The sequence below is a fragment of the Hydra viridissima genome, unplaced genomic scaffold (genome assembly GCF_058129835.1).
Source record: "Hydra viridissima isolate aposymbiotic clone 2 unplaced genomic scaffold, HvirCarnegie_v1 scaffold_3, whole genome shotgun sequence".
Lineage (NCBI taxonomy): Eukaryota > Metazoa > Cnidaria > Hydrozoa > Anthoathecata > Hydridae > Hydra > Hydra viridissima.
This window is the reverse complement of record NW_028324302.1, coordinates 13,118,468-13,132,152: the sequence shown is the minus strand read 5'-3', so window position 1 is coordinate 13,132,152 and position 13,685 is coordinate 13,118,468. Positions and strand designations below refer to the sequence as shown.

Sequence of the window (13,685 nt, the reverse complement as noted above, 5' to 3'; positions counted from 1 at the left end):
GAAGCTTCAAGAGAAATTATTAACAGCGAAGATAGTGAAAATGATGGTGAAATGGATGATATAGGTATCTTTACGGTCAGGGACGAAGAGATTGAAGAGGCAGATGTTAACGGTGATGAAAAAGATAGCAGTATAGAAATTATAAGTGATGAAGTGTTAACAGTGATCAGACCTTTTGTTTTAATCTTTTGATTGAAAAAAAAAGAAAAAGTTGTTTTAAAAAAAATAGCAAAATAAACGGTAACGGGATTTTACAGCGGTATTTACATGGCTTTTATGCAAAAATTTTTAAATATTTTTATCGCGGTTATGGATATTAACAAATCTCCGTTACCGTTGCACTGAAAAAAAAAAGCATGGAAAGTCTTAATGAAATTTAAAATATTTCAGATTAACTGTTTTTCAAAATTAGTTGAATTCAGTAAATTAAATGATTGAATTTGGAGATCTTAATATCGGAAAGTAAAATTTAATTGCTTGTTGATTTTTCTTTTAAGCTTTTAAATTTTTCATACATACATACATTAGGGTGTCCCATAAAATATCATTTTTTAAATTTTTTGGCTCTCGCAACTATATAGTTTTCTATTTGTTATTGATACAGGTTACATGGAGATATTTTAGAGGTCCCCCAAAGTATCTGAATTTTAGCCTGGTAAAAGTCAGTCTATGATTACAGGAAATAGAAATCTATGTTTCTATTTCCTGTTTTCATTATACTTACATTACCAGATAATTGTTTTATTAAAAGTTTGTTTCAGTTTTTTTACTACTGTAAAAATTCTGTATTGAAAATGGCAATTTCAGTCGTTTTTTGTATACCACCTTTTACCAGGCTAAAATTCAAATACTTTGGGGGTAATACCTCCAAATCAGTTGTTATTTTTTGTGGTTAAATAAATAATTAGTAGCAAAACATTTAATTGTAAGAGCCTAATAATTTAAAAGATGATCTTTTAAGGGACACCCTAACATGTATGCATGCATGCATGCATGCATGCATACGTACATACATACATACATACATACATACATACATACATACATACATACATACATACATACATACATACATACATACATACATACATACATACATACATACATACATACATGCATACATAAATACATAGATACATACATTTTTTGTTAATTTGTACATATTTAATGTATTTAACTTTTACTTTTCTAGGATTTGTCTGGTTTAAATTCTTTACCCTAATAAATGGCAATTGGTAGAGTTTGAAATATATCAATAATAATGACTACTAATCTTGTAAAGCTCAATACACATAAACTTATTTCAATAAAAACTCAGGAAGAGAATAATGACTTAAAAAAGAAATTATTATCAAGTTACAAACCATACATAAAGCATATAAGTTTGTGTCTGCTTGTTTTGCAAAGTGCAGTTCATGTTATGGTGCTTCGATTTTCAAGAGTTGGTACTGGAGATATGTATTTTGCAAGTACAGCAGTATTTTTTTCTGAGGTAAATATTAAGTTAAAAGGCAAGTTCTGGAGTTTTTGTTTTTTGTAGAAGACCATGTTTTTTTAAATTCTTTTAATGTTTAATTTCAATCTTTAATTTTTTTTTTTTTTTTTAAATTAAGAGTGTTTGGTTTCTTATCTTTTGTTATTTGTATTTTTAGCTTTTAAAGTTGTGGTTATGCTTGATTGTCACATTTTTTGAAAGTGGAACTTTTGAATCATGGATTTTGTGTTTACGTGCTCATGTTTTTAATGATCTAGTTTACACACTTAAGTTATGTGTCCCAGCCTTTTTGTTTGTCATACAGAACAATCTTCAGTATGTTTCATTGTCTAATTTGGATCCTACCACTTTTCAAGCAATTTATCAAGGGAAAATTTTAGTAACAGCTTTTTTCTCAGTAATTTTATTGAAAAAAAGTTTTCAAAAAAAGCAATGGCTAGCACTTGTGTTTTTGTGTTTTGGTTTAATATTAGTACAGCTTGAGCCCAGTCAAATTTATAGTTTGATTAGTAGATTGAATAATCAGTCACTAGTTGTGGGAATGTTTTCTGTATTAATGTCAAGTATTACCTCAGGTTTCGGTTGTGTTTACTTTGAGAAGATACTTAAAGAATCAAGATTTGTTTCAATTTCCTTATTAAATATTCAACTTGGAACTATAGGAACATTACTTTCCTTCACAACCATGATGTTCAGTGATGGTATAAAAATTAGTGAGCATGGAATGTTATTTGGTTATACAAAATTTGTTTGGTTTGCAATTCTCCTTCAGGCTGTAGGTGGATTACTGGTTGCTGTAGTAATGAAATATGCTGACAATATTTTAAAATGTTTTGCTATAGCTTTTTCTATTATTTTGTCTTGTATTTGTAGTATTTATGTGTTCAACTTTGTATTGAGTATTCAATTCATGCTGGGAATATCAGCAGTTTTGTTGGCTACATATGCATACATCCCTTGCGAATGATTACCTTTTTTTTAATAGCTATTCTTAAAAGAAATTGTGTTAAAATAAATTTCCATTTATTGTACTTAAAATTCCTTTTTTAAATTTTGTTACGAGTTTGTGGTTCTTATTTATAATATTTATTTTGTTATGTTAATTTTTTGTTTTTAATATATTCTTCATAAGAAAAAATATAAGAATTAGCTTCTACAATATCAGTATATTGCATCTGTGAAAATGTTTATAGAAATTAGTTTGTTATTATTTCAGTGTAGTTGGGTTTTTTTTAGATCTCTTTAACTTTTTTACACTCAAATTTGGTAGTAGAAATTACATTTTTCAATAAAAACATTTTTTGTCTTATCATGAAAATACTTTATAAAACTATTTTCCCTAATAAATCAGGTTAAGTTGTTTAGCTCTAAGTTTTTTTTAAAATACTTGTGTTTTTATATAAAATGTCTGTAAACTAAACTGGCCAACCAAATTTATTTCTAAGATCTACCTTTTTTTTTTTTTTTCAGTTTATGTTCTTTCCTAAATATGTCAATGGATTTTGGATCTTCGCTCGGCAGCTCTTCTTTAAATAGTGGATATGGAATTAGTAGTAGTAACAAATCAAACAACAATATGATAATGGAAAATTTGAGGCAACAAATAGCTGTTGCTAACGCTCAAGAATTACTTTCTGTGGGTATTTACTTTCACAATTTTTTCACTCTTTTTTCTAATCATACAATTAAAAAAATCTTTTTATGTGCAAAGTACAATGCCATCAATGGTTTTTTTTACTATCAAGTAGCTACTCTGCAAATATTAAGCTGAGTTTAAAATAAATAATTTTAGTCATGCTATATATTGTTTTAAAAAGATGAAAAAGTTATAAAAATTGAAATTTCTTTCAAGCAAAAAAAACTCTTTTTAAAGTTATATATAAGAGATAAACAAAAACCTGTACCTGCTAGCTATAAGACTCATCAGTATAAGAGTGAAGTTAAACTTACATGAAAATACATTTAATCTACATACTTCTACTTCATGTGCATAATTTTGAGTTTTTGGATATGAAATGCGCTTACATTTTTAATCAATAAGCATTGGAAAAATATTTAGTAAAATGCGTTGAAAGTAAAATGGAGCATATCATTAAATTTTGCTAATTAAATTTTTTACCTAATAAACTTTTTATTAATGTATTTCTCACTAGTTTCAATATCTTAGTGTGTTTTGATTATGGAGTGAAAGCAAAGCAAACAATTTTATCTATAAAAAAATTACAACAATATATTGCTTTTCAGACAATTTATGTTAATATGCAATTTCCTGAAAATTTTCATTAAAATGTAACTTTTGAACATAAATATCATTTGAGTATAACAAATAAATTAATATTACAACTTTGAGTGAAAGAATGCAAGCAATTTGATAATTAGGGTTAAAAAAAAAGAAATTTAAGTAGGTTTACAAAAGTATATATAAATTTCTCTCCTGCTTTTATATAAAATGTCTTATATTTATGTGTTACTTTAAATATAAGACATTTTATATTAAAAAACGAGATTACTGTAAGATAAAATTTTAGAATCTTGTTTAAAAATGCGTAATGAATGCAATATTCTATTTCAAATCAATGTTTCATATTGATTTGAAATAAATGTTGAACATTTGTTTGGTTATTTTTAATTGATCTTTGGTTATCTTTTATTGATCTTTGCTTAATGAAAATGATAAATTTGTAAAAAAAAAATTCTTTGTTATTCATCCACTAATAATTTTATTCCAAGTAAATATTTTTTAAAGAGGTTTAAGTTTTTCAAGTTTTTCTATCTTTAAACGGCTTTAACAAAAAAGCATTCTATATTTTTTCTTTATAGAATATAGCGTATTTATATTGGCGTGTTCTCTCAAACCATAAAAATAAAGATGGATTTGTCACTTGAACTTCTTTAAAATTGAGCATGTGGCTTTATATTAAAAGATTAGTGTTAACAATCGTTGGAAAGAATGGTTTTTGGTAATGATAACTTTTTGTGAGCAATTTTTTGTAAATTATGATTCGCCTTTAGAAAATGTCGGACAAATGTTTTCAAAAGTGCATCAGTAAACCTGGTACTAGTTTAGATAACTCAGAACAAGTAAGATATGTAAATTTTAATTCTGTATTGTAGTCTTGTGTGCAATTTATAGGAGATCGTATGTGTGTCAAATTACACTTGTTCGAGATTTTTGATGTGAGTGTATGATTTGTTTAGTATATTTATATTATTTGCATAAACCATTATTATGGTCTTAGCTGACATAAACAATGTACCTGTTATTGTTTTTTTTTATCTTAAGAAATGCGTTGCAATGTGCATGGACAGGTATATGGAAGCATGGAATCTAGTCTCGCAAACATACACAACTCGTTTAAGTCAAGAGCATGGCCAACTAGCCAGCGGTGGCTTATAAGCTGCAATTTAGTAAAGCCAATGAATTAAAAAATCATTTTATAAGTGTATATGTTTTTGTTAGAACGGAGAGATCTTTTTAAAAATCGTATTTAACGAGTGAAAAAATGTAAATGTTACCCTCCTTTTTTGTCTGAAAAAACACGCGAAATAAATTTCCATATATTTTCACAATTCACAGAAAATACGAAAATGTACTGGGAATTTCTAGGTAAACGTGGAATAAAAGAAGTTAATTAGCAAAAACATAGAGGCGGAGACACTACCTTCGTTACAAATCCTGTGGAGGAAGTCCTTTAAGTTTCTTCATTTGTTGCATGATTATAAATGACATGGTCTCACTACTATAAAATTGCTATTTTTCTAATGATATTTACTCGTAAAAAAAAGTCTCAATATCATTTTTACTCTAAACGTAGCGTCGTTTGATTAGTCCTCACGAAATGAATTGTGGTATTTTATGATATTACACCCGGGAACTAGGTAAAAAAGAAGACAACTGCTCTTTGTTTTCTGTCTTACATCTTACTGAGCTATAAAATTACAGTTTATAGTTAAATTTCAAAATTTCTGAGCGTATAGATCAAAAATCTCCCTACTGAATGCGGACTCTTTGAGTATCAATTATGAACAGGGGGGTATATCTTTCAGTTTTATACTTAGTTATGTTTTAATCGTCTCATACCCTAATCATAATCGATTTTTATAACCAAGTTATAATTTGTGTTGCAAGGGAAACATCTTTACGCGTTTACACTGCAAATGAAATAGCTTTGTTATATATTCGACATTTCTCACATCCGAGTTTCTGGTTTTAAAGATGGTGGCTTAAAGGCTTTCATCACCTTTTTCTTTTTCGCTTTCTTGGCTGCATTTTTTTGAAAAGATCGCCAATCTTCGACGCGATTTGTTCGAGTATCCTAAAAAATGTAATGAATAATTTGCAAGATAAGGGAAAAAAAACTGACAAATTTATAATCTATCATTTTAACATTCTTATATTAAAAATCATTAATAAATTAAATCAAAGTAAGTCTTCCCTAAAAGAGAGGAACCTTCATCATGTGAATATTTGGAAGGTATTGTCTATAAAAATATGTTTCAAGAACTCGATGACATCTGTATATTCTTTTAAACACGAATATTAAAAAATTTGAAAACTCGTTATTTATGCTCATATTAAAGAATTAGTAATAATAGCAAACTCTTTTTTCGTTTACAAAATGTAAAAGATCAGGGTATTACTTACATCCCAATTTTTTTCAAATTCTTTTTGTTTTTTGGCTTTCTCCTCTTCTTCAATTTCATTTTCTCGTTCTCTTTTTCTAAAACAGAAGTCACATAGATTTAGGTAACATACGAGCGCTCCTTGCTTTGTAAGCCACCATTTAAAGATTTTAACTTTCGCGATGATAAAAACTATAGCCTTCAATAAAATAGATTTAAGTTGCTACTCGCCGAAGTTATTTCCTCTCACTATCAAAACATATAATTAAAATGTTTTCAGGTTTTTTTTTTTTTTTCAACACAAAAGTTTTGAATGCTATTACTTCAAAAGAAGTGTAATTCATTTAACTTTATGGAAATTAATGATCAATTTGTAGAAAAAAAATATTTTTATTATTCAGATATAATTATATTTAAGCAATAAAGATAATTTATAGAAATACTTTTGCTTACTTTTCTTGTTGGTTTCTATCTACAAGTTCTTGCTTCTTTATATCGCTATCTGCAAATAACTTTGCTGTCACAGCCCTTTTTAATCTACAGTACTGAAAAAACATTTTAAGGGTGTTAATTTAGCCCAGAAAGACTGGAACAGGGTTTGAAAAACACAAATTCAAATATTTTTTCATAAATTTTTAGACATTTTTTACCATTTAGCAACCATATTTTGAATACACAAACTTTAAGTCTGAATTTAAGGTCTTTATTAAAGTTAATTGGCATAATACTATGTCAAAGCTTTGTAAATTTGTTTTACTAAATAAAACAGATTTCTACAATTGATACCTCTTCTGGTTTATCATCTTCAAGGATTGTAGCAAGTGGAGAAATCTTTTTTGCTTCTTTTCGTTTTTCAGCTAACTATTAATTACAAAAAAAAAGAAAAAAAAAATTTTTTTTTCATTCCAAAAAAAAAATTATTTAAGCTATGTGAAATAAAAAGTCTACCATTCTTTGAAAACTAGCTTCAGCTTCTTCAAGCAACAGCTTGATTTTTTTAACTTTATCTGGATCTTGTAAAGTCTGGTTGGCTGTGCTGACAGCTGAACAAGAAAAAGCAAACATTAGTAAACAAAAAGCATAATCAAATAAACAACTTATGCAAACAAAAATAAAAAACTACCATCAAATGCTTTTTGGGCTCTCTCTTTGTCATTAGGGTTTTTATCCGGATGAACAAGGATTGATAACTGAAAATATAGTTAAGAGCCTAAATTTCATATAAATATAAGTGCATGTTACTGGATATGCTTCACCTTCACACAAAGGTTGGACAAAATATAAGTCAAAACTAATTAAAGTGCTAAATATTTTATAGAGCCAAGCTGGAAATTTTAAACTAAAACTGGGTGACCATGTAAAATAAAATAAAAAAAACTTTGAACATGAAAAAACCACAAAAAGTGATTGTTTTGTGTGAAAAATATAATAGTATACTCTATAAATTAAAAATATAACAGTAAATTTATCATTCTTATTTCATCATTTCAATGAGAAATATTGAATTCTTAGGAACATATTTCCTTTTTTAAAAACATACCTTTTTATAGGCTTTCTTTATATCTTCCGGAGATGCAGAAGGAGGAATGTTGAGAACCTATGAACAAAATATTCATGACACAGTGTGTGATAATTTCTTTTTGTGTTTTCTCTGCAAAAAGTCTTATATTCTTATATGTTTATGCCTCAATAAATTAGAAAATATCTATTATTCACCTTAAACTTTGCTTTTGCTTTGTTTTATTAAGATAGTAACAAAACATCTTCATTTGGACTGTTTGAAAGCTGTTTCAAAAAGACCACTGTATTGCATTCACCTTTAATATTTTTTGCTGGAGCCTTATTAAATGCAATACAAAAGCAAATTGCATCAACCAAAAGAGAAGCACATATTAATTTTTGATTTTGCTATTTAATAGTTTTATGCAAAAAAAAAAAAAGTTCACATAAAGTTATCTCAGAAAAATTGATAAAATTCAAAATACAGAGCACTGAGTGTAAGGATTAACAACCCTTTTCTATAATATAATATTTCTATAATATCAAGGCATAAATAAGTAGGAAATTGTACTTACTACCTGTGAGCAAAAATTGTGTTGTGTAATAAAACATATTACAACCTTGCCTTAGATAAATTAATCTTTTCATTCAAAAATAGCATCCAAATATTAAGCTTTGATTATATTTCACGATGCAAAGCAACAACAGATTAGTATTAAATTAAAGATAAATATTTTATATTTATGAAGTATTTTATACTTTTTAATAAAATATTTATAGACTTCTAAAGCACCTCATATGGGTTTAAATTCAAGTATTTTGATCCTGGTTTCACAAGTCTTTCAATTTGTTTATCACTTGTCAATGATTCATCTCGTTTTTGAATTGCTTTGACCTGAATATTGAAAAATTAAATTTAAAGTTGATCAAAAACACTTTGCATAAAAAAAAACAATTGTCTTTATTTAATTGTACAATTGAACATGACTGTTAATTTATAATTAAAAAAAAAAAAAAAAAATCGCACACTTAAAGGTAAAAAAATAACAATAAACACTTATCTTACTTCATAAAAACAAGAAATTGAACAGATTTTAAGTTACAACAAAATCATAAAATGATTTTAATGTAACTTAAAAAATGTTTTATTTCACAAAAATTTATAGGAAATAAAGTATTCTTGGAAAATATTAAAGAACACCAATTTTGTCTTTTACTAATATAAAAGAATTCATCAGAAAAAAATTGAGATTATTTTTCTCAACTTAAAATTTTTATAAAAATCTGTTTAGCTTTCATAATCATTATTTACATAGAAATTAATTTAACTGAATTGCTATGTACAGAATGATTATGAAAGCAAAACATTACTCACCTATATTAATATAATGTATACAACTGATTTCTAATATACTTATATAATCAGAGCAACTGAAATTGAATTAATCAATTTTATTTAAATACTATACTTATAGTTAAAAAATTCCTACAATTAGTGAAGTTATACTTTAAATTTCAATTAGACTGCCTACTTATTCCACTCCATCTTTACTACATTATCTTGTATGAAAGATCTATTGTTTGTTCTTAATTCTTGGTGGATAACTATCATTTGCTAATAACCCATCATGAGATAAGATTCTACCAATATATAACTATAGCCTTTATATCAAAGTATTAAAAATGGTAACAAACTATTTTTGCAAACTTTTCTAAATAATTATAACAATTGTTTGATTTAACCAATAATTTTAAAATCATTTATTGTTAAAAGTTTTAAAAAAACTTATATGGCATAAGATTTAGTCACTTACATCATCAATAAAAGTCTGAAATTTCTGTAATTTGTTATCTAAATCACCCGTTGTGACTGATGCCATCTTGTTTGTTGTTTTTCGTGATAGATTACATACCTTTATATACAAAATCACGAAATTCTTAGCGACTATCACAACAAAAACTAGAATGTGACAACTTGCGGATTTAAAAATGAACAACCTCAAAGAGAGATTATTGACTGTGTTTAGTTATTGTTTTATTTTGAATAAACTTTTTTTGTTTTGTTTTAATTTCTCTCAACTTTTTTAAAGTTTAAGAAAAGTAAGCAATAGCGATGGTTATACAAAAACGAGAAAATAAAGCCCAATAGTTCCTTAACAAACTGTTATATCATAAAAGTGTATTTATATATTTATTAAAAATAATATGATTGGTGTGCACAAATTTAACTCTAGGATATACTTTACTAACAATATTATCCTTATTATTATTGTTATTTTTTTATTATTATTATTGTTGTTGTTGTTATTGTTGTTGTTGTTGTTGTTGTTGTTGTTGTTGTTGTTGTTGTTGTTGTTGTTGTTGTTATTGTTGTTATTGTTTTAATTATTATTATTATCATTGTTGTTGTTGTTGTTTTATGAATTATAACACATTTGAAATGCACATAAACAATTATTAACATAATTATAGAGTTAATGCTACTACTTAACAGTTTGGGGTTGAAAGTGTTATAAGCAGCATTAAAATATTACAAGTGCACTCAGTAAAATAAAATTTATGAATAAAAAAAATTAAGAAATAAAAGTTGCATTTTTACCAGCAAGAGTACAAAATTTACAGTTTTTATTTTTTTGTTTTGTTTTGTTTTTTTTTTTTTTTTTTTGTTATTTTTGTAAAAATAATTTTATGCAGTTCATAATTTAGCACACTAAAAAATGTATTTCTTAGATTATAAGTTGTATATTTTAGCTATCATTAGAAATGCAAAATCTTAATATAGAGCTTGATCCATTTTGTGATGATCAGGTATGCAATCATAATGTGTAAAATAGTTTTTAAAAGTATATTGATGAAAATGTTTTTTTCTTTTTGTCAGTTACAGTCCTTTTAGATTTAGTAAAAAAATATTTGTTAAATATTTTGTAAATCTAATAACTAGTATAAAGCTAAAAGTTTAAAATCATTACTTTCTAGGCTGAATTAAAATACTTGAAATCAAAGCCAACATGTTTTATAGTGCTAGGGAAGCCGGTAAAATTCATAATTTGCAAGTATATTGTTTCTATGTATGTGTATATATGTGATTAAATAATAGTAGAACCTCCTATTTTATCGCAGAATCCAAAAATGACCAAATATTGAGAAATTTTCATTTTGTCCTAAAATGTCATCATTTTTAGACTACAAATTTAATTGACCTAAAATTTTAAATAAGTTTTTATAATAAATGCTAAGTTTTTTAAGTAAATGATAGTTGCATATTAGTAAATAACTATTAGTTTTAATTTTTTTGTAAAAAAACATTTGGTCATGTTTAGAGTCTGTTAGGTCATGTAATCCAGTACAACCTGCTATATGTCACCCTTATCTTACTTGCCATTATTTCATGTCACCCTGGAGATGATGCAAACTACATATTGCTACTGTTAATTTTATTTGACAAAAGTGCTATCTAGGAGTGCCATCTATGGGATGGAATCTTCAGACACATCAAAATTACTTTCCACTTTTAATTGTCACTATTTTACCCAAAAAATATAAAGTGCATTGAAAATCGTCTTTGCCTCTCACCCATTCAGTAAAACGACTCTGATAAATTTCATGATGTAATATCTATTGGATAAGGTTATCAAGATTTTATCAAATTTCCAAATGTATTTAGATCACCCTCTTTATTAAATTATAATTTATCTGTTACTTCATATTTTTCAAGATGTAAAAAAGAAAAACAAAACATAATAGATTTTGGGAGTCAAAGTTTAACTGAATCCAAGTATGCCATAGTGATCACTATTTCTGCAAGTTATATTGGTCTAAAAAACACAAGTGCATTAAAATATCCTATACACATTGTTCATAAATTGTTTAGAATAGGAGTCAATGTTTTGAATTTTAACATTGACTTTTTCTTTACATATTCTACTGCTAGAAGAGCAGACTGTCAACAAATCGAATATTTAACAGAAAATATTTTATACTTTATTCAAAAACATATTTCGATAAGGTGGGCAATATTCAGAAGAATATACTCTCAGATTTTTGAACAACAAAAAAAAACTTTGTGAGTATTTTTTAAAACTCCTTCCAACAATAACATTTTTAAAATCAACTGCCAAAGACTTGGAAAGATATAATAGAAGCACAGATGTTTTGTAAAATGGTATGGCCTTCAATGCTTTATTGCTTTTATAGTAAATGACTTTGTAAATTTTTTAAAGACATTTTAATCAATTGAACCATATATTCGAGTAATTTACTCTAAAAAGTCATAACTACTTTTAGCATATTGTCCAAGTTTATTAAAACTAACTTCTGTTAACAATTATAATAATGACAGAAAATCCACAAAGACTGTTAATGAGTAATCTAATTAAGAAATGTTCAATCTATTTAAACTTTGTTAAAGTTTTTTTCTACCTAGGGATGTGGAAAAAGCACCTTAGCTCAAGAGTTTATCAAAGTATGGAGGTGTTTACTAATAACAGGTTAATCAATGGTTTTTTAGTGTTTTTGAAAGGAAAACTTTCTCAAAATGCTGCAAGAAATATCAGGACTATAATACTCTGTTAAGTAGAAAAAAAATTAGTGGCTTTGTAATAGACTTCAATCCTAAATTCTGATAGTTTTTTATCTTAAATTTCTTTAGGAGTTTGTAAGCTAAGAACCTCTTCACTAAAGTTCAGTCATCATATATAGTTATTATTCTTTTGTTTCATGTTGTTTTTTTTTTTTTTAAAAAAAATACAAGTATTTGGATATCAGAAGTGGCAAAATACTTTAAATAGTAACTTATTTTGTCGAAATTAAAAAGGTATTTTTTTTAAATTGAAAATTTTATGGAAAAGTATAAATAATGAAAAATGCAATCTGGATAAGTGACCTTTTTAGATGGTTTGCATGGCATTAGTTATTTGTAAAACTGTTTGATAACTTTTAGGCATAACTGTGGATCAACTGGATTAATTTTATTAACAATCTTTTCCTTACTGATTATAAGTGTAAATTTTTTTAAATGTGTTCTGAACATTCATGACATCTGGGTCATCTTGCAAAATGTTCATTTTAATTTTTTTATTCATCAATCTAAAATGTTTTTAAAATGTGTTTGAAATTTGTAAAATGTTATGTTAGGTTTTTTTTATAAATTACTGTAATATCTTGGCAAAAAACTTAATCATGAAAATATTATCTTTAATGTAAACATTTTTTTTAACACTCAAAAATTCAACAGCAGTTCTTCAAAAAAATTTCTTTGAAATTCTAAATATAAAAAAAAGAATATTTTTTCAAATAAAAAAAAAAAAAACTCACTCTTCATCAATTTCTTTTTCCTAAAATTTTCCTGAGTGGATGTTCTAAGATTTTCTGCAACCTTTGTACTGCACTTGATTAAGCTCAAAATATTGCTTCTTGTCTTGGAAATTCCATGTAAATCTGGGGCAAAAGGTGTTAGCCAGAATATCTCACTTCCTCAAATTTTCTTCAAACATAACTGTTAATGCATCTCAAAAATAAGGAAAATGTATAGTTTCAATTCATTTCTCACTTGTTACAAAGTTTTATTGAAATTTGAGCTTAATGCTCTTTTCCTCTTTCTTCACCATTAAGGATATTCTTATCATAAAAAACATAAAAAATATTTTCTTATCATAAATAACCTGATAGTAATTTTATTGAAAATTTGGACCATTTTTGAGTATATAGTTTTATTTATAGTCCCTGATGCAATAGCTCATGCTATTAAAAATCAAACAGAAAGTGGCAAAAAAGTGAGTTTGTTAACTTATTTGTATGACATTTTTACTAATAAGCATCTGCAAGAAAAAAACCGTTTTTAAATTTATTGATAGTATTGCTTTTTATTTTCGGTTGAGAAGAACATTTCTTAATCAAAAATATTTCTTAATTTTCTTATAAACTTTTGTTTTTAGGCTCAACAGATTTTAGTTAGTGGTGAAGTAGTTCCTGAGCATTTATCTCTGAAAATTTTATCTGAAAGACTTTCTCTACCTGATGTTTCTCATTATGGTTTGTAGAATTTATGAATTCTTTTTTCTAAAAAAAA

At 26.2% G+C, this 13,685-nt stretch overlaps 6 protein-coding genes across 11 annotated transcripts in view; 3 read left to right on the top strand and 3 right to left on the bottom strand.

Moving 5' to 3' along the window:
* LOC145202058 (uncharacterized) overlaps positions 1 to 13,685 on the bottom strand; it is a 177,452-nt gene that overhangs the window by 146,129 nt on the left and 17,638 nt on the right. The gene's annotated exons all lie outside the window — the stretch shown is intronic.
* The window catches only part of LOC149891088 (uncharacterized), a 107,310-nt gene that overhangs the window by 75,987 nt on the left and 17,638 nt on the right, over positions 1 to 13,685 (bottom strand). The gene's annotated exons all lie outside the window — the stretch shown is intronic.
* Positions 292 to 2,705, top strand: LOC145202061 (UDP-galactose translocator-like). Of its 2 annotated transcripts, none has more exons than XM_090083361.1 (3): positions 292 to 462; positions 1,193 to 1,511; positions 1,653 to 1,781. In XM_090083361.1, the coding sequence occupies exons 2-3, from the start codon at positions 1,262 to 1,264 to the stop codon at positions 1,691 to 1,693; spliced, it is 291 nt and encodes a 96-aa protein (XP_089939487.1). In that variant the 5' UTR covers positions 292 to 462; positions 1,193 to 1,261; the 3' UTR covers positions 1,694 to 1,781. The 2 variants fall into 2 exon arrangements, with proteins under 2 accessions (XP_089939487.1, XP_089939486.1); XM_090083360.1 differs by having other exon boundaries at positions 293 to 462; positions 1,193 to 1,492; positions 1,653 to 2,705.
* LOC145202066 (mitochondrial import inner membrane translocase subunit Tim13-B-like) lies at positions 2,929 to 4,977 on the top strand. The gene is made up of 3 exons (XM_080074957.2): positions 2,929 to 3,131; positions 4,508 to 4,576; positions 4,779 to 4,977. Exons 1-3 carry the CDS (start codon positions 2,985 to 2,987, stop codon positions 4,890 to 4,892), a joined length of 330 nt encoding a protein of 109 aa, XP_079931083.2. The 5' UTR covers positions 2,929 to 2,984; the 3' UTR covers positions 4,893 to 4,977.
* Positions 5,397 to 9,580, bottom strand: LOC145180590 (dnaJ homolog subfamily C member 8-like). The gene is made up of 9 exons (XM_080055503.2): positions 9,433 to 9,580; positions 8,412 to 8,513; positions 7,659 to 7,715; positions 7,242 to 7,308; positions 7,067 to 7,161; positions 6,905 to 6,979; positions 6,572 to 6,663; positions 6,141 to 6,216; positions 5,397 to 5,811 (listed from the first exon to the last, which is right to left on the bottom strand). Exons 1-9 carry the CDS (start codon positions 9,496 to 9,498, stop codon positions 5,686 to 5,688), a joined length of 756 nt encoding a protein of 251 aa, XP_079911629.2. The 5' UTR covers positions 9,499 to 9,580; the 3' UTR covers positions 5,397 to 5,685.
* Positions 10,306 to 13,685, top strand: part of LOC145202327 (adenylate kinase 9-like) — a 31,181-nt gene continuing 27,801 nt past the window's right edge. For 3 of the 5 annotated variants that reach the window (XM_090080948.1, XM_090080949.1, XM_090080951.1), the window contains exons 1-5: positions 10,306 to 10,426; positions 10,595 to 10,651; positions 12,042 to 12,105; positions 13,337 to 13,389; positions 13,552 to 13,648. In XM_090080948.1, the coding sequence (XP_089937074.1) occupies positions 10,382 to 10,426; positions 10,595 to 10,651; positions 12,042 to 12,105; positions 13,337 to 13,389; positions 13,552 to 13,648 (316 nt within the window). In that variant the 5' untranslated portion in view covers positions 10,306 to 10,381. The remainder of the gene's footprint in view (positions 10,427 to 10,594; positions 10,652 to 12,041; positions 12,106 to 13,336; positions 13,390 to 13,551; positions 13,649 to 13,685) is intronic. The other 2 variants (XM_090080952.1, XM_090080950.1) reach the window with 2 other exon arrangements.

Bases quoted from the DNA above. Each gene is read 5' to 3' on its own strand.
- LOC145202061 (XM_090083360.1), top strand. From the start codon at position 1,262: ATGACTACTAATCTTGTAAAGCTCAATACACATAAACTTATTTCAATA. The intron at 1,493-1,652 runs GTAAATATTAAG...TTGTATTTTTAG, and splicing joins CAGCAGTATTTTTTTCTGAG to CTTTTAAAGTTGTGGTTATG.
- LOC145202066 (XM_080074957.2), top strand. From the start codon at position 2,985: ATGTCAATGGATTTTGGATCTTCGCTCGGCAGCTCTTCTTTAAATAGT. The intron at 3,132-4,507 runs GTGGGTATTTAC...ATTCGCCTTTAG, and splicing joins ACGCTCAAGAATTACTTTCT to AAAATGTCGGACAAATGTTT. The intron at 4,577-4,778 runs GTAAGATATGTA...TTTTATCTTAAG, and splicing joins GTTTAGATAACTCAGAACAA to AAATGCGTTGCAATGTGCAT.
- LOC145180590 (XM_080055503.2), bottom strand. From the start codon at position 9,498: ATGGCATCAGTCACAACGGGTGATTTAGATAACAAATTACAGAAATTT. The intron at 6,980-7,066 runs GTAGACTTTTTA...TGTAATTAATAG, and splicing joins AAGCTAGTTTTCAAAGAATG to TTAGCTGAAAAACGAAAAGA. The intron at 5,812-6,140 runs GTAAGTAATACC...TACATTTTTTAG, and splicing joins AATTTGAAAAAAATTGGGAT to GATACTCGAACAAATCGCGT.